The sequence below is a fragment of the Lynx canadensis genome, chromosome B4 (assembly GCF_007474595.2).
Source record: "Lynx canadensis isolate LIC74 chromosome B4, mLynCan4.pri.v2, whole genome shotgun sequence".
NCBI classification, from domain to species: Eukaryota; Metazoa; Chordata; class Mammalia; order Carnivora; family Felidae; genus Lynx; species Lynx canadensis.
Window position 1 is genome coordinate 93,114,788 of NC_044309.1, and position 18,233 is coordinate 93,133,020.

At 42.8% G+C, this 18,233-nt stretch overlaps 1 protein-coding gene across 1 annotated transcript; it reads left to right on the forward strand.

The window, feature by feature from the left end:
* The first annotated feature begins 1,037 nt into the window (after positions 1 to 1,037).
* On the forward strand, positions 1,038 to 16,919 carry SLC35E3 (solute carrier family 35 member E3). Its single transcript, XM_030323171.2, has 5 exons — positions 1,038 to 1,649; positions 2,513 to 2,623; positions 6,480 to 6,638; positions 9,578 to 9,660; positions 14,682 to 16,919. Exons 1-5 carry the CDS (start codon positions 1,248 to 1,250, stop codon positions 14,866 to 14,868), a joined length of 942 nt encoding a protein of 313 aa, XP_030179031.1. The 5' UTR covers positions 1,038 to 1,247; the 3' UTR covers positions 14,869 to 16,919.
* Positions 16,920 to 18,233: the final 1,314 nt, after the last annotated feature.

Consider the following 18,233-nt stretch of genomic DNA (forward strand, 5'->3'; position numbering starts at 1 on the left):
TGAATAGACTAAATGAAGACAGGGTGCCACAGCTCTTCAGCGGGGACCAGGTGAGGGTTAACGTTGTAAATCATTGACCAGACAGTTCTGTAGGTCCAAACTGACCAGAGGATGGCAATATAAAATTACAATGGAAAAGGCACGCAGTATGGTAAGAATCAGTAGAATTTGGTAGCATGATAGGAAGAAAAGCTTATCAGGAAGACTATGTTAGGAAAACTAGACTGTAGACTTTGCCTTATTAACTTCTACTCATTGGCAAATCTTCACAGTCATTTCCTTGGGGAAGCCCTTGACCGCCTTGCTCTCCCTAAGTTTAGATCTGATTCTTTTATTATACATTCACAGGACCATTTTGTTACTTTGGAGAAGTAGACAAATTACTGGCAGCCTAATCAAGGGACAAAGAAAACCCAAATGCATAGCTTTTAGAATAAGTGATAGAACAACAGATGAAATAAATTTCAAATATGTTAGATTACTATATAAAACTCTAACCAAGTATATTAGGACATTTAAGCTAAACGGGCAGTTTTCTAGAACAATTAAAAGGCCAAACATTGATTCAAAAAGAAGAAAATCTTAATAGTGTACTAACCATGAGTTTACGAGAGTTCATCATACTGTCTACTTTTTTGTATGTTTTGATTTTTAAAATAAAATGTTTAAAAACATGCTTTCAAAAAGTAATGCTTTCCCCTCTCTGGCCATGACTACATTTGCTCAGCACCTGTCTCATACGTAAACCGGCCGATAGCGTGTGCACTCCACTAACTTGAGAGCAGCTGTCTAGCAAGTAAATCAAATGACACGCAGGAAATGTCCAACACCAAGAGAGAGGTCCCATATTCACCCAACCAGAGTCCGAGTTAAGCGACCAAGTAAGTAAGGGACCGAGAAAGCAATGTTCCCTCACGCAGAGCCCAACACGCCTGCGCAGGGTAGAGACTGCTCCGCCCACACCTCGGGGACGGAAGCACGGGAGCCCCGAACCACGTGGTCGCGAGCGGAGGTGGGCGGGGCGCGCGGGACGTGCTGCCGCGTCGTCACCAGCTGAATGGGCGGCGGCGGAGCATGTGTGTGTGTGGCTGAGGCTGCTGCTCGCCAGGGACGCGGAGAGTGCATGCCTCTCCCGGGTCGGACCGTGAAGCCGGCGAGGACGTGGAGGCAGCGGAGGAGGGGAAGAGCAGCCGGAGACAGACTGGCATCCCTCTCGGGAGCTTAAGGGCCCCGGCTCGGCCGGGGTTATGGCATCGCTTGCGGACCGAATGCGAGGCAACGGGCGCATCGCCGCTGGGCTCCTGCTTAACCTGCTGGTGTCCATCTGCATCGTGTTCCTAAACAAATGGATCTATGTGCACCACGGCTTCCCTAACATGAGCCTGACCCTGGTGCACTTCGTGGTCACCTGGCTGGGCTTGTACATCTGCCAGAAACTGGACATCTTTGCCCCCAAGAGTCTGCCGCCTTCCAAACTCCTCCTCCTGGCCCTCAGCTTCTGTGGGTTCGTGGTCTTCACCAATCTCTCTCTGCAGAACAACACCATAGGCACCTATCAGCTGGCCAAGGCCATGACCACGCCGGTCATCATAGTCATCCAGACCCTGTGCTACAAGAAAACCTTCTCTACCAAAATACAGCTCACGCTGGTGAGTAGCTTTAGCTTCGCAAGGCGCACCTCTGGCAACCTACCTCCTGGATCGTCTTTCTCCCCGGGAAATTTGAATGTTTAACCTTGCGCCAAGCTCTTTCCAGTCATCTTGAAATGCACAGATGAGTCATCTGTGAGTTTGTGAACTTCAGGCTTATTTGGGAGAGGTGAAAAAAGTCATCTTGGCACTCTGTTGGGCTCTTAGCCCAGAAGAGTGTGCTTGTGTGAGCTTTAGTAACTGCTGTTTGATGGAAATCCTTAAATGCTGTGATTGGTAAGAAAAGAACGCTGCATTACATTATGCAATTCAGTGTATTGGAATATCTGCAAAATCGCAAACTGAAAAACGGCCCTCCTTCGACCCAGGGGATTCAAACCATGTATGAATTAACGTTAAGGGTTCAGCATAAAACATGTCTCCGAATATGTCTGCAGCGAGATACTGCAGAGGTTTCTGTGTCTTTAAATAAGAGAAGATACTTTTAGCACTTAATGACTTACAGTGTTTAAATTCTTAATGCTTTTGCTATACGTTCATGCTTATATTTTGTTTAGACGCTAGTTTGGGGGGGTCTGTTTACTCCTATGTGCATGCACGTTGTATGCCTTTGTTGCAATTTGCAATGTATTGATTCATTTTACCCGGAATTTTAAATAGAATTAAATAGGAACATAGATATAGAATTCACATATTTCACTTTGAGGAAATCAGTTTAACTGTTTTTTTCAGATGGAAAAAAAAATTATAGAGGTTGTTTCCCAGTGATGCTTTTATGATTAACTTTGTAAGACAACATGAAAGGAATACTAAATTTGTGTCTCATGAATTTAATCTGAACATTTACCTCTTTTTCTTTACAGATTCCTATAACTTTAGGTGTAATCCTAAATTCTTATTACGATGTGAAGTTTAATTTCCTTGGAATGGTGTTTGCTGCTCTTGGTGTTTTAGTTACATCCCTTTATCAAGTGGTTGGTAATTTTTTTTTTCTTTATGTGCCTTTTTAGCAGATTTCATAAATTTTGAAGCTGTATCCCAAGGTTTAGAAAATACAGTATAGAGACAATAGACTGTTGGGAAGAAAGCCTAATTGCATAAATTGGCTCAAGGTGAAGAGAAGAAAGGAGACAGAGAAACTTGGGTGTGATGCTCACCAAATACCTACCTACCTGGTGTAAGTGTATAATACCCATGCTTGACAGTCTGAGTTTGGGGTGATGCTATACTATCATCTGGGAAATCTTTACAAAATGAGTAGGAAGACTTTGTTCTTGAGACCGAGATCATTGGTTAAATTTATGATTGACTCTTTAATTATTAAGATTACTGTGAAGGAATGAGTGCATTTCCGAAATTTGAGCAGGAGAGGAAAATTTCAGATTTATGAATCTTTGTCTCAGAACATACGCTGCTGTTACAACTTGTATATCAGCTTCCAATAATTTGTCTCTCTCAGTATTTTATAGCAATGGGTATTTCACTACTTGTACTATAGCAGCACAGCGCGTTGCCTTTAGCAGGCGTTCATTAAAAATTTGTGCATGGATTCACTTACTTCATTACCATAAAGTCTCAACAAGTATGTTTTTTGTTTCTTGTACAGTGGGGAAAAATAACTTGGTGTAGGGCTCAGTGAAACAGTATTTTCTCTATACTGGAAACCTTGGCCTGGAGATTCTGGGTGAGCCTGCATGGGGAGTCAGAGCCAAAATGTGTAACCGGTTTTACCTTTTTCACATATGTCTGCTGGTTATAAACTAAGGCATTTCTTGTTATGAATGTTGGAAGTTTACTAACACAGCCTTAGCATATGAAGCTTTCTAGTACTGATCATTTCAGAAATACTGTTATGTGAAAATTCTGAGGTTGAGGACATTTGTAAGTGGCAAGAAGGGGTGTTAACAAGAGACCAGTGGCACGAAAGGAAAGAGCACCCACTCAGTGCTGTCACTGGTCACCAGGATACTGTGTCTTTCACTACAGAGAGTAATCAGAGGAAGTTCGGCTTTGTGCTCTAAGAAGGTTGTATTTAGGTATACTTCAGTGAGTTTAAATTTTGTTACTAGAAACAGTGAACATTCCTATTCATCCTTTTTGTTAAACTGATTTTGTTTGGCCCAGGAAGGATTGAATGTTTATTAAATATAGCAAGGAATTTTATTTATCGAACATCAGAATTTCTTACATTCCTTATATGTAATTTCAGTTCAGAGTATTAAGTGTCCCTGCCAATATGACCATTTTTGTTCCCACAAGTCTCAAAATTGCTACAGATTAGAACCAAAGGATTCTGTATCCCTCAGGCGCATATTTGAAATGGGATTGACCAAGGAATGATTGTTCACAGACTAATAGGCAGCGTTTTCTATTATTAGTAAACAGTACATGTACTGTTAAGGAATAGGTATATTCCCCCAGAAATTCATTTTAAAGAAAGTTGTCGTTTCCCATTGTATCCAGGTGTAATCTCTAAGCTATTTCTGCCTTTACTGCTAGGGCATTGGAGTTAAAAGGGGCATAGGAGTTAAAAGATGAGTGATTGGGTATTAGCTTTAGTTGCGGAAAGGCTCACTTATTCAGCAGACATTTCTTTTGCTTGTTGCTCGAAGATAACAAAGATGAAAAACAGCTGTAATGCAGCATGGTGGAAACACATGTAGACAGCTGATCGCAAGTAGGATAGCTCAGGATGTGAGGAAGGTTCTGAGGAACACCAGAGAGGAAGTGGCTGTTCTTCAAGGGGGTGGTGAAGTAAGACTTTATGGACAAGTTAACGATTGAAATGGAAGGGCCCACAGGAATCTGAGCAGAGAAATACAGCAGAGGTCTTTCTTTGCGGTGATGTGTGAAAGTACAGAGCATTTTTGGAGAATTGATTTATTTGGTGAGACTCTTGTTGCATTGTGGAAGGACAAGGTCTAGGGGCGGATGAGACCAGATGGCACAGTCTTGAATGTCATGCGCTTTATCCTGCAGGGGCCAGGAAAGGGGCTTAGATAGGGGAGTGACTTGATCGTCCCCTGTGCTTGAGAAAATTAACTCTGGTGGCAGTGAAGGGTGAGTAGGAGGGGGACAAAGGGTGAAGGCAGAGCAATTAGGAAGCTCTTCGTGGCTCAGGAGGAAGACAGGAAGGCGCTGAACAGACAGTGGTAGTTGATAGAGACCCCAGAAGCCTTTTGGAGAAGGAATCAGCAGGACCTGACCGAATGTGGAATGACGAAAGTAAGGAGTCTCATCCTTGGGGGAGATTATATCTTTAATTATGGGAGCAACACAGGAGGAGCTAATTTGGGGAAGTGAGTACTGAGCTGCTTTGAAAACAGTCCCTGCAGATTGTGTGAGTTAAGGCGTCCGGCAAGCTGTGGAAGTTTGAGCACGCCCTGAGGAGGAGGTCAGAGCTGGAGAGGTCTTCGGGTGTCAGTGACGTCAGTCAGGGAGATAAAAGAGAAAAAAGGCCAGACATCTACCTTAAAAATAGTAAATGGAGGAAGAGGTAAGTGAGTGCAAACCAGAAGGCAAGTTCTTCCACGAGAAACCTGTCAGGTCTGTCGAGAGCCCCCACAGGAAGAAGGCAGAGGGGTGGCCATTGGGTGTGGCTGTTGGAGGTGACGGTGCCCTTTGGGAGAGCAGTTTCATTCACGGTGGGCAGAAGCCAGGGTGCACTGCAGTGAGGGAAAGTGGAGGCCCTGAGAGTTGCCACCCTTCCAGGCGGTTCAATGTCAGAGACATGCAGCTGCCTCGTGAGGTTGCTAAAAGAACCGAGGAGCGGGCATCCATGCTCTGCACTCATTTTTGCTCTCTGCAGCACCCCCGGGAGCGGGCAGCAGAAGAATCGATTCTTTGTCCTTCATATTCACAGAAGACTCTTAGTTGAGGCTGGCAGGGGTATGTTTCAAATTTCCTGCTCTTCTATTTTTGTCTTGGTGAATTTCTATAGACTTCGAGTTTGTGTAACAGGATACCCAGATCTACAGGAAAAAGAATTATGTAGGAGTAGTTATTCAAAAGCCTGGCTGTTCTCTGCCAGATCTTATTCAGACGGTCTTGTCAAGCTTTCTTGAAAGTCTCCTTTTTATTCATATTTGTGCAACATTTTGAGGGCTGATGGGATCTGAGGTTTCGAGGTGTTGGTTCTCCTGAATGATGTAGTCTTTGAAAAGGGTTTGTGACTATATAATTTCTTCCAGTGCATCAGTGCGAGATTAGCCACAGAAAAATCAGTCATCAAGAGGAAAATTCCTTCTGCCATTGATTGGGTTTTCTAAAGTGGATGAAAAGACCTCACATACTTTTCTAGCTACACACACTGGCAGCCACCTGGGACAGCTGAGGTTTCTGTCAATCCCTAGTTAGTCTGCCCTGCCCACCCCCCATCTTCTCTTGCCTGGGGTGGGGGGGCAGTTTTAGAAAGAAATGAAGTCTAACACTGTATTTCCGGTTCCTGCTTATCACCTAAATCTCCATTCCCATCTCTTTCCCAAGATCTCTGATACTCCTGGGCCCCTGCGTGCATTCTTTGATTCCCCCCATTTACTAGGGCCAGCAGGAAAGAGAGGACTCTTTTTTCTCTCTCTTCAAAGCTGAGAAGAAAACAGATTGTCACATATTGAATTTGTAAAGCTCCTTTCATCGAGGGTGCTTAAAGGACATTCGTATATATTATTGATCTTTGGCATCAAGTAGAATAATCAGGGGTTTCCTCTTCCCCGAGCACCCCCCCCCAACCCGCCCCGCCAGGTCCCCATCCTTGTGACTAGAGTTGCATCATTTGTTTACTAAGTGATGCTATTTTTTTCTATCTAACTTGTTTTGTCTCCTAATTTTCAGTGGGTAGGAGCCAAACAGCATGAATTGCAAGTGAACTCAATGCAGCTGTTGTACTACCAGGCTCCGATGTCCTCCGCCATGTTACTGGTGGCCGTGCCCTTCTTTGAGCCCGTGTTTGGAGAAGGGGGAATATTTGGCCCCTGGTCAGTTTCTGCTTTGGTAAGTTCTAATTGTTACGGTGCCTAAGAACCAAGATAATCCTCCCTTTGCTATTAAGTGTGATTTTTAGTTTTCAGAGCATGATCTCAGATCCGTTCTCACATTTATCTGTATAATCACCCTTTAAGGGAAGCAAGCTAAGGATTATTTTTTAGATGAAGAAACCAAGGCACTGTGTGTGCGTGTTCATATACATGGTTATCATGGATTCCTTCTCGCCAGCCCTCCTCCCCGTACACATTTCACACTTCATTCCTGGTCCCTGCCCCTTGAGGTGAGTCAGGTTAACATTCTAGTGTGTGTTCTTCCGTATTTTTCTTTGTGTTGTACGTACCCATGTAAACACAACACACACACACCTGTATAAACATAAATTACACATTTGTTTCTTTTACAAAAGTGGGATCATAACATAAATGATTTTCTGCATCTTGCTTTTCTCACTTAATATCTCATGCAAATCTCTCCAGCTCATTCTTTTCAGTGTCTACAAAATAGATCTAGTTCTTGACCACTATGAACAGTGTTGTAGTAAACATCCTTACACGTATGTCTTCAGGAACTGGTACTTTTTCCCTTTGGAATAGGGTCCCAAGAGTAGAATTGCCAGATCAAAGGGGTATGCACTTTGGGGACATTTTAAGTTAGAAAGTATAATCTCCCTGCTTAGGGAAGGAATTTCTGTCTCCCACAACTTTAACCTTTGGAACACTGTCAGTGGAAAAGTCTTGTTTGTTGGTGCTGGTAATTTATCAAACTTGGATAGCCCTTACTCTGTTCCAAGAACTATTCCAACACTTTGCAAATATTAACTTATTTAATCCTCACTTTTTATTTTTTGAATCTACTTTATTAGTTGGATACTATTATTATCTCATATTTAGGATATAGGATGAGGAAGCTGAGGGACAGAGTTAAGGAGCTGACTCAAGATCCCACAGCCAGTAAGCGGAGCCAGAGCCTGATTCCAGGCATGCTAGCGCCAGAACCCCTGTTCTTAAGTGCTCTGCTTTGCTCCCTGTGAGCAGAATGCCAGTTATTTCAAGTGCGTAGACTCCGGCATATAAACTTTCTTCCACAGTAGAAATCCCTTGACCATCCCTCAGATAATATTTCCTTTTAATTTGGTTCTAGCCATCTTGGTTACCTGCTCTTCAAATTTAGTGCAGCTTAGAGACCTTAAACTAGAAGGAGGAGGTTTTATGCAATAGACCCTCTGACAGATTCAAAACAGAGAAAAGCAGCAGGAAGTCCCTCCCTCCCCAAAAGTCAGAGGAACTAAGACCATAGCAGTTGCAGTCCATTTAATATGAAAAAGTCACTTTCATTCCTTACTGTCCCTAGAAGGCATCATTGCCTCAAAGTAAAGCATGTAATTGTGTTTTTAGTGATATGCCAAGTCATCAAGAATTATGTAACATTCTGTCAACTCAATAAAATTAACAGTGGTATATTTCTAGAAGGATTTTTTAAGAAGCCCTAGTAGCCTAATGGATAAGGCATTGGCCTCCTAGAAACAGTTTTTAAAATCTTTAGTGAACAAGGTTCTCTTAGTTGAAAATGTAACAGACCTCACTGTTGTAAAACAGCTCCTTTAGTCCTGACCGCAGTGATCTAAAAACTGATAAAAGCCCCAGGGGACAGAAGGAATCTTCAAATACGACATGTTTTCTTTGGAATGTAGATTTCTTACATTCCACAGAAAATGTTTTATCTAAATTCTCTTATTTTAGAAATAGAAAATGACTTTATAACTCTTTAAATACAATTGTGGGAAAGGTTTGGACAGATGTCCTATGTGCATACAGTGGCACAGCCACTTTGTTCCCCGTCCTCAGCCGGGTTGGCTTATTCACATCCCATGCACAGCCTTGTGTTCTCATGCCTCTGTGCTTTGGCCCCTACTGTTCTCTCTGCTTGGGACCCTACTTCTGCCTCTAATCTGTACGTACATTCAAGATCCAAATAGTCGTTCCCTATCCCAGCCCCAAATGACATCTGTCTAGAGATTCACTTAAAACCTGTCGTGTGTTTGCCTGGCAACGGTCAAGACTTTTCTATTTCCGGAGCTCACTCTCTTTCATGTGGTTATAGAGGTAGCCTAGCAGAGTCGGTTACCAACAGAGACTTTAGAATCAGGCTGCCCTGGGCTTAAATCTCAGCCCTACCACTTACTGTCTGTGTGATCGAAGGCCAATCACTTTTCTTCTCTGTGTTCATCTGTAAAAAGGGATGGTATTTACTACCTCATGGGCATTTGTGAGGATTAAATGAATTAATATATGTAAAACATTTAGGACAATTCTTGGCATGTAGTGAGTACTATGTAAGCGTAAGCTATGATTATCATGGTTTTATTATGTCCTCAAGTGGTTTCTGAGCTCTTTGAAGACAAGACCCTACTCTGTTCCTCAGAAGGTGTGGCCTAGCTTCATAGATACTCAATGAATTCTTAGCGATTTAATTTAAATAAGAATATATATGAGCAATTAACTAGAAAAATCTCTGGAAAGGATATGTGCAAAGGTATTAACAGTGGTGGGTAGTTAGGATTGTAAGAAGTCCTTATGTCTTTTTGCTTATCTTTGTTTTCTGATTCTTCTATAAGCAGTCTGTATTACTTTTATAACTAGAAATTATTACAGAATAATTTTTCTTCAGATGGATAAGAAAAAGGAACCTGGAAATTCACATTCAGAGGCAGGATGTTACTGGAGAATTTTCCATTGCGTTTTGTAGACAAAATTACATTTCTGAATACTATTCATTCTGCTATTTTACCCTCCGTTCTTGTTGTCTCCAAAATGGATTCTTTTAAAAATCTTGTTCTAATGGTTGTCATTTACGTTTTTAGAAATGCCTAACAAAGTGTATTTTTACTTGGTGACTATAATGATCGCAACTGCTTTACATGAATAATTCTTTGGGTTTGTTTGTAGCTTATGGTGCTGCTGTCTGGAGTAATAGCTTTCATGGTGAACTTATCAATTTATTGGATCATTGGGAACACTTCACCAGTCACGTATCCTTTTCCTAGTAACTTACAAATGCATCATCTTCTATTTTCTAAAACTCTGTCGCATTCGTTTCCTTCTAGGAGTCTTGCACTAACTATTGCGTGGCCTACTTTGAGTAGATAGACTTATCTTTAGTCTTTTACCGTATCTTTCCACTCTGGACTCTATGGAAACTTAAAGAAATGTGAGCTTGGGAAATGTGTTAGTTTTCTGTATCATGAATGCTTTTGAATTTTCTTAAGTAGTAAGTGACCTTTTCCCTTATCAAAATTAACATGGAGCACCAATCCTTGCACGTGGTGGAGTTCAATAAATATTTGTTGAGTGAATAATGGACTGGACACCAGGTTTTAAAAACACTTTTCAGTCTCTTTGGTAATAAAGTAGGGGTACAGCTAATCCAAAAACAAAAGATAATTTCAGACCATTGACATCTGACTTTGGAACCTGTTTTTGTACTTACTTGGATATTGGTGTGCCTATTTTTCTCAATATTACTTTCAATCAAGAAATGAATCAGGCCTTGAAGAAGTGAATCTGAATGACTAGCATTTTGCTTGTAGTTCTGTTTCTCTTCTCACTTATCTCTGCCTCCACTCTTTTTAAAAAAAATTTTTTTAATGTGTGGTTTTTTGTTTTTTGGGGTTTTTTTTGAGAGAGAGAGACAGAGCAAGCAGGGGAGGGACAGAGACAGAGGGAGACACTGAATCAGAAGCAGGCTTCAGGCTTTGAGCTATCAGCACAGAGCCCGACGTGGGGCTCGAACCCACAGACCACGAGATCATGACCTGAGCTGAAGTCGGCCGCTCAACCAACTGAGCCACCCTGGCGCCCCTCTCTGCCTCCACTCTTAAGCAGATGCAAAGAAAGATTTCCCCAGGGGCACCTGGGTCACTCAGTCAGTGAAGCATCTGACTCTTGATTTCTGCTCAGGTCATGATCTCACAGTTTGTCAGTTTGAGCCCCATGTTAGGCTCTGCACTGACAGTGCAGAGTCGGTTTGGGATTCTATCCCTCCCTCTCTCTGTGCCTCTCCACCATGTTCTCTGTCTCTCTCAAGAAATAAACTTTTAAAAAAGTCTTAAAAAACAATTTACTGAAAAAAAAAAAAAAAGGATTTCCCCACATGAGAGAGGTAGTTTAGTAACGTTATGTCCAAGTGTGCTGATTGATTTAAATGAGTGAACACTGAGATGCCAGCAAAGTAAAAAAGCAACATATTTGCCAGCTATCAATAAATACCAACAAGTTATGATAAGAATTATATTTTTATTTTCATTTTAATGTTTTATTTGTTTTTGAGAGCACGCAAGCGGGGGAGGCACAGAGAGAGAGGGAGACAGAAGATCCAAAGTGGGGTCTGCACTGATACCAGAGAGCCTGATGCGGGGTTTGAACTCATGAACCGTGACATCATGACCTAAGCCGAAGTCAGATGCTCAACCGACTGAGCCACCCAGGTGCCCTAAGAATAATATTTTTGAAGAACCAACACTAAATAAATATTTCTTTGTACCAGGCACTGTTAGAAAGAAACACCTAAGGTGTATTAGGCATCACACTCTCAAAGCAGCTCTGTGAGTTAAATTCTATCATTTTATGTTGTAAAGGCGGAAACGGAGGTGCAGAGAGGTTAAGTAACTCACTGACAGTCATATGTGTAGTATTCAGATTTGAACCCATGGCAGTCTAGTCCCAGAACTTGTGCACCATGCTGCCAAATCAAGGCATTTGATGATGTGCCCTGGTTAAGAACATTCATTCATTCAACAAATATTTATTGAACAATTCACTGTAAACCATGCATTGACTTAATAAGTATTTACATGATGGCATATGTACTCTGTGTTCGGCACTGGAGGTACTGTGGTGAACCAAATAGACAAAACTCTTTGTTCTCACAGGTTTCAATTCTGGCGAGGAAGACTATAAACAAGAAAATATTTAACATACCCATCTAGAGCATTAGATTGTGCTAAGTGCTGAGGAGAAAAAGTAGAGCCGGAAAGAGGATCCAAAATGCTGGGGACTGGGTTGAAACCTCGGAGGGGGTAGTCAGGAAGGCATCTGCAGAAAGGGGACTTGTAAATGAAAACCCGAAGGAAGTGAAGTCGCCCCATGCAGATTGGGATGAAGAGTGTTCCCGGTGGTGAGAGGCCCTGGGGAAACAAGGAAGCCTTGTAGAATTGCAGCAGGAAGAGTACAGGGCGGAGAATAGTAAGGCTCTGAGAGGAACCAGGCGCCTGGCTGAGCAGAGCTTTTACATACAGACCATGACTCCGGGTGAGATGGGAAGCTGTGGGCGCTTGGAGCAGGAAAATGACGTGATTTTACTTATGTTCTAATAGGATCAGTCTGGGATGCTGTGTTGAGAACGGACTGAAGCACGGGTTTTCAGACTCAGTGCTGTTGACCTTGGGGGTTGGACAGTCCTTTGTGGCAGAGGCCTGTCCTACACATTGTAAGATGTCTAGCAGCGTCCTGGCTTCTATCCGCTAGATGCCCCAAGTATGACGGCCGAAAATGTGTCCGGACCTTTCTGGTGGCAAAATCACCCCGGTTGAGAACCGCTGCACTAAAAAAGGCAGGAGAAGAAGGGAGCCCAGAGAAATAATGGTGGTTTGGTACCAGGATGGTAGCCGTGGATATAGTGAGAAGTGATTGGATTCTGGGTATATTTTCCAGTGGCACCAGTAGGTTTTGCCAACAAATTGTGGACAGTATATTGGAGAGGAAGCAGGTTGGCTCACATGGTTTTGGCCCGAGTACCTGGTAGAATGGCGCTGCCATCAGCTGAAATTGGACAGCCCAAAGGAAACTTTGGGGTAGGGAGCTGCGGGTAGAACAAGTCTGAGTGTCCAGGATCGAGGTTCTCAGATGCAGATATTCCAGAGAGAGTTGTGTGTCGCGTGTAGATGTTTAAAGCAGTGGGGCTGGTTGAGATTAGCAAACAAACAAGCAGAAGAAGAGCCGCCCAAAGATGGAGTCCCTGGTCGTGTCAGCATTTACTCCTCCACAGATGAGAGGAGCTGGCAAGCAGAGGCCGAGGAGGAGCAACCGAAGGAGAGGAGGGAAGTGATTCAGACCCCACGTAAGGAGAAGGGGTCAGCTATGCCTACAGGCCAAGTCAGGGAAGGCCGGGAATTGAGGAGGGGGCTTGGTAAGGTGGGGGTGCGGACATTCTGACGAGAGCTGAGTGTCAAGGTGAAAGCCTGACCGGAGCAGAGAGCAGAATTAGAGAGGGGAATTGGAAATACCAGGTATAGACTGTTCCTTTTTGATTTAATTGAATGTATTATTATTATTATTTTTTTTTTACCTCACTGAAGAATTTCTTTAAATTCGCCTCCCCTCCAGTATAAACATCTTCCACAGATCGTGAACTCCTTAAAAAGAGAGGCTGTGGCGTAAGGCAACACTGAGCGTGTTAGAGCCACTGCACTTTGAGATCGTTCATAGTGGGCAACGAAGCATGTGTTGTGGTGGTTACAACTAATGTCCTGGGGAAGACCCTCTGCCCTCCAGGATATCACTTCTAGTGGCTCAGGCAGCTGCAGGTACCCTGGCGCGCGGCCTGTGCCCTCCTGCCCAGAAGGAGCTTCCGGGCTGCTTGGCTGGCCCCCCAAGGGGGGCCGGAGCCTGGGTTTCGAGTTCAGACAGCTAGAGGGCTGCACGCCCCGGCCCATCGCTCCCTGTGCACCTGAGCCGCCTGTGAGTGCTGTCGGCTGTCACCGCCCTCTCTTAGGAAAGGGGGCGGGGGGGCATCTACAGCGTCGGGCTGCTGGGAGTGTTTGAGAGGATACGCGCCAAGCACCTGGCAGATGTTGACTCTGCATCAGCACTGCTGTTGACAGCTGCTGACACGTGTGGGGCTTGCCACGTGCTGGAAAGTTTGCACACACTCTCTAGTTCATCCCCTCGGTAGCACTGTGAGGGAGCTTTTATCCATTTCCATCCTATAGACGCGGAAACTGAGGCACAGAGCACTGGCTGCTTCTGTTAGCATTATCCGAAGAGTCGCGGGGTACACATCAAACCTCTGAACAAATAGTCGTAAAATACGGTAAGAATAACTTTTAAAGGAGTGAGGTGTGTGTGTGTAGTCTGTTTTTTAAGAACAGTGATTTGGAAACCCCTAACCCAGCAGCACTTTACTGCTGGCCATGCACCAGACTAGAACATGGGCTTGGAGTTAAATAGACCCGTCCATGTTTGGACTCCAGCTCTGCCACTTACTAACTCTGTGATCTAAGTTACTTGAAGTCCTTGGGCCCTGACAGTTACAGGACGGGAAGAGTGATACTGTGGTGAAGGTAAATGTCATGCTTAATACAGTGGGGTGACCCACACATCTAGCATAGCGCCTAGCATGTCGTTGGTGCTGGGTCTTACTCCCGATACTGTCCCTGTTTCCCTCCTAAACTTAAGCATACTGGATGTGTTCACCTTGAGTCTGGTCTCTGGGGCCGCACACACCTCCCCTCATGTGCCAAGGGAAGTTTATTAGAAATAGCACTAGGAAATATAAGTGGCTCAGCAAAATATCTTCTCTGTACCTTGTTCTGAATTCCTTTTCCAACCTTATCGTATAGCCCCTTTCTTTTCCTTTTCTTTTCCTTTTCTTTTCTTTTCTTTTCTTTTCTTTTCTTTTCTTTTCTTTTCTTTTCTTTTCTTTTCTTTTCTTTTCTTTTCTTTTCTTTTCTTTTCTTTTCTTTTCTTTTCTTTTCTTTTCTTTTCTTTTCTTTTCAGAGAGAAAGAGTTGAGGTGCTCTCCTGTCACTGTTGCTGAAGTCTACTGAAGGAACTAGGATTGATCCAGATTGAAGTTCTCGTTTCTCAGGTGGGGGGGCCAATTCAATCCATGCTCCATGAGGCTCTTCCAGCCACAGGAAGGCTTTGCTTCGTATGTACGTGTGTGCGTATGTGTGAATATGACATCTAGCTTGCTTTTCCTTCTGTGTGTGTGTGCGTATGTGAATAGAACAGTCTAGCTTGTTGGGTTTTTTATCCTTATCCACAAACTTCAGCTATAACATGTTCGGACACTTCAAGTTCTGCATCACTTTATTTGGAGGATATGTTTTATTTAAGGATCCATTGTCAATTAATCAGGGTCTTGGCATGTTATGCACGTTATTTGGCATTCTCGCTTATACCCATTTTAAACTCAGTGAACAGGAAGGAAGTAAGAGTAAATTGGTACAGCGTCCTTAATTGGGTTTTGGTGGAGAAAAGAAAGCCACCCCAAGAAGATAAAAGACGTTAAGTGTGCAAGTTACCTTCAAAGAAGAAGAAAAAATTACATTGCCAAATTTGTTGAATGATGGTTTGCAAGAAGTAACACAAAGGAAATTTCGTTCATAAATATAACTTTCTCTTTTAAAGTACCTCTAAAACAATGGCTCGTGCTTCTTTTCAAGGATTGGTTATATGAAGTCTGTAGGATGGTTTGGTTATACCAAATGAAATACAGGAAATTAAAATTCTATACTAGTGACAAAGGAATCCGTATCACTGTACTACAGAGGTGTCATGGTTTTTAAGTGTTCCAGCCCTTCTGAGGAAGGACACAGAGGACTCCTCTCCTTGCTCGTAGGTGGCCTGCAGTGTGAGCTCTTTTAGAATTTCAGCCAAAATGTGCAAGTCAGAAGTTAAATCCAGCATTTCTGTTTTAGTTGGTTTAGTATAACCTCCTGATTATTTAACTTACAGAAATGAAATATCATTTATAGAAAACAAAGTGTAGGAAAGAAGACCATCAGACAAAATCCATTTCTAAAAGCGCTATATTTCTGGTAGAAAATAGATATAAGAAGTTATATGTTATCCAGAAAACCACAGTTGCCACAGGTATTCTCTTATTTCTGAGCTCTCTGTGAGCTCTAGAGACACTATGGGAAGTTAGAAAACAAAATAGCTCCGTGTTGAAACAGTCCAAAGAGAAGATGATGGATGGAATTGAGCAGGTGTCTTCTGCCATTCTCCTGGCCTCTTTGAGCATTTCACGTTGGTAATTTCCTAATACCACCTCCCTGCTATCACCCCCTACCTACCACATTGGAGGCATCTGTAGAGCTTCCGTTGGCATTGAACGATTTGCAGTGAACTACGTTCGATCTTTCTAAGGTGGCTGAGGAAAATTTTCAGGCAACAAGTCCGGGCAAATAGTGTCCAAACATTTGGCAGAAACTTGGTGAAAATATGAGGAAAGGTTTTAAAGAGAAGCAGAAGAATAATCAATATTTAGGGGGTTCTGCTAGTTTTTAAAGGGATAATTTTCTAAAAAATTAGGTTGCAGGGGAAGTACAGGGTTTCCACTTAAGGAAATACAGTGCTACATATTTACTTGCAGAGTGTCTTTCTGCCTTCCAGCTTCTTGACATTGGAGGGTTAAAAGCTGTCATTAATAACGTCTCACAAGAAATTGACTGAGACAGATAACCCCTCATGTAATAAATGGTCCTTTTAAAAAATATTACTTATAAACGTTAAATGAAAAAACAACTCTTAAGAGGACAAAGAGCCACGTGAATAAAATGTACCTTCTAAGATTTTTTTTTTCCCCTGGCCTGTTTGAAATGAAAAGCCTCACTGAAAATCTATTTTGACAGAATTTTAGTGTATCGGTCCATTAGTTGTGTGACTGGTACGTATGATTTTCTGTTTTTGTTTTAAATATTCTTTGGTTCTGGGGCTCAGTCAGTTGAGCGTTGACTCGTGAGTTCGGCTCAGGTCATGATCCCAGGGTCATGGGATTGAGCCATGTGTTGGGCTCTGTGCTGAGTGTGGAATCTGCTTGAGAGTCTCTCTCTTCCTCTGCCCCTCTCCCCAGCTTGCACTCTCTCTCTGTCCAAAAATATAAATAAATGAATGAATGAATAGTAAATATTCTTTGGTTCTCAGTTTCTAAAGATATATTTTATCGTGCTAAGAATTACAAAGCAATTTGTCTTACCAGATGAGCCTTAGGCATTATGTTTGTCTAAGAAATGTTGTCTGTGTGTGTTCAAACCAACATACAATTATTTCCCCAAAGCTGGAGAAAAATATTTCAGCGCCGTGAGGATTATGTGACTTCTGTACACTGACAGCTGAGTTGATTTGTGCTATGTGCAAATTCTTTTTCATTGTAAACACTTGGGGCATAGTAAATGTCGGGGGAGGGCTATAACAAACGACTGATGTCAGGAATGCAATGAGAAGGTGGGCTCAAGATCGAGTAGGGGTACGTGTATATAGAAGTGAATAAAATATGTACTACTGGAGCCAGAGTCTGATAAACATTTTTGGCCCTGAAAATGATCTTCCCATTGAAAAGGAAACTCCTGGGGAAATGAGGAGGCCCGACCACAGAAACAAACCAGAAACACAGTGCTGTGTGGGGCGCCTGGGTGGCGCAGTCGGTTAAGCGTCCGACTTCAGCCAGGTCACGATCTCGCGGTCCGTGAGTTCGAGCCCCGCGTCAGGCTCTGGGCTGATGGCTCGGAGCCTGGAGCCTGTTTCCGATTCTGTGTCTCCCTCTCTCTCTGCCCCTCCCCCGTTCATGCTCTGTCTCTCTCTGTCCCAAAAATAAATAAACGTTGAAAAAAAAAAATTAAAAAAAAAAAAAAAAGAAACACAGTGCTGTGGATGAACGCCCACTGTCCTTTCGTTACAGATGTAACTACACTTGTTTTTAATCTTGTGTTAAGTGGCTGAGCTTCAGTTTTATCTGTTACAAATAAAGAGAACCTGTTATTTTTACTTTCCTGTTGTGTGTCAGAACTTACTAGAACCAGTGGGAAAAGGATGGCATCCATGTGTATATGCATTGGTAATGGTGGACAAAAATGCAGAATCTAATAAAGTAAAATTTTTAAATCACACAGGGGCGTCTGTCTGGCTCAGGTGGTGGTGCATGCGACTCTTGATCTTGGGGTTTTGCGTTCGAGCCCCATGTTGGGTATAAACATTACTTAAAAATAAAATCTTAAATGACATAAAGGAGAAATCTGTCTCTGAAATGAGGCAAGCTTTCTCCTGTTGCATTTTTTTTTTTTAATTTTTTTTTTTTTTTCAACGTTTATTTATTTTTGGGACAGAGAGAGACAGAGCATGAACGGGGGAGGGGCAGAGAGAGAGGGAGGCACAGAATCGGAAACAGGCTCCAGGCTCCGAGCCATCAGCCCAGAGCCTGACGCGGGGCTCGAACTCCCGGACCGCGAGATCGTGACCTGGCTGAAGTCGGACGCCCAACCGACTGCGCCACCCAGGCGCCCCTCTCCTGTTGCATTTTTAAAATGCTTTTTAAACCTTGCCGTTTTTAAGTCTTAGCTGTCTTTTTAATTTATTTAAAAGCAGCAGCATTAATCAGGCACTGCACATTGACTCCATCAGTAAACAGTTGTTGGGTGAATTCGTGTACAGAATGGCCAAAGGTGAAAGTCTGAGTAAAAGAATGGAGACCAGATTTATTAGATGTATTCTGTTTTGCATTTCCGTTTCTAAACTTGAACTGGGTTTTACTTGCCAACCTCAGGAATATGATGATCATTTTATTCACTCGGCAGAAGTTTATTGAACATATGTGCCAGATACTC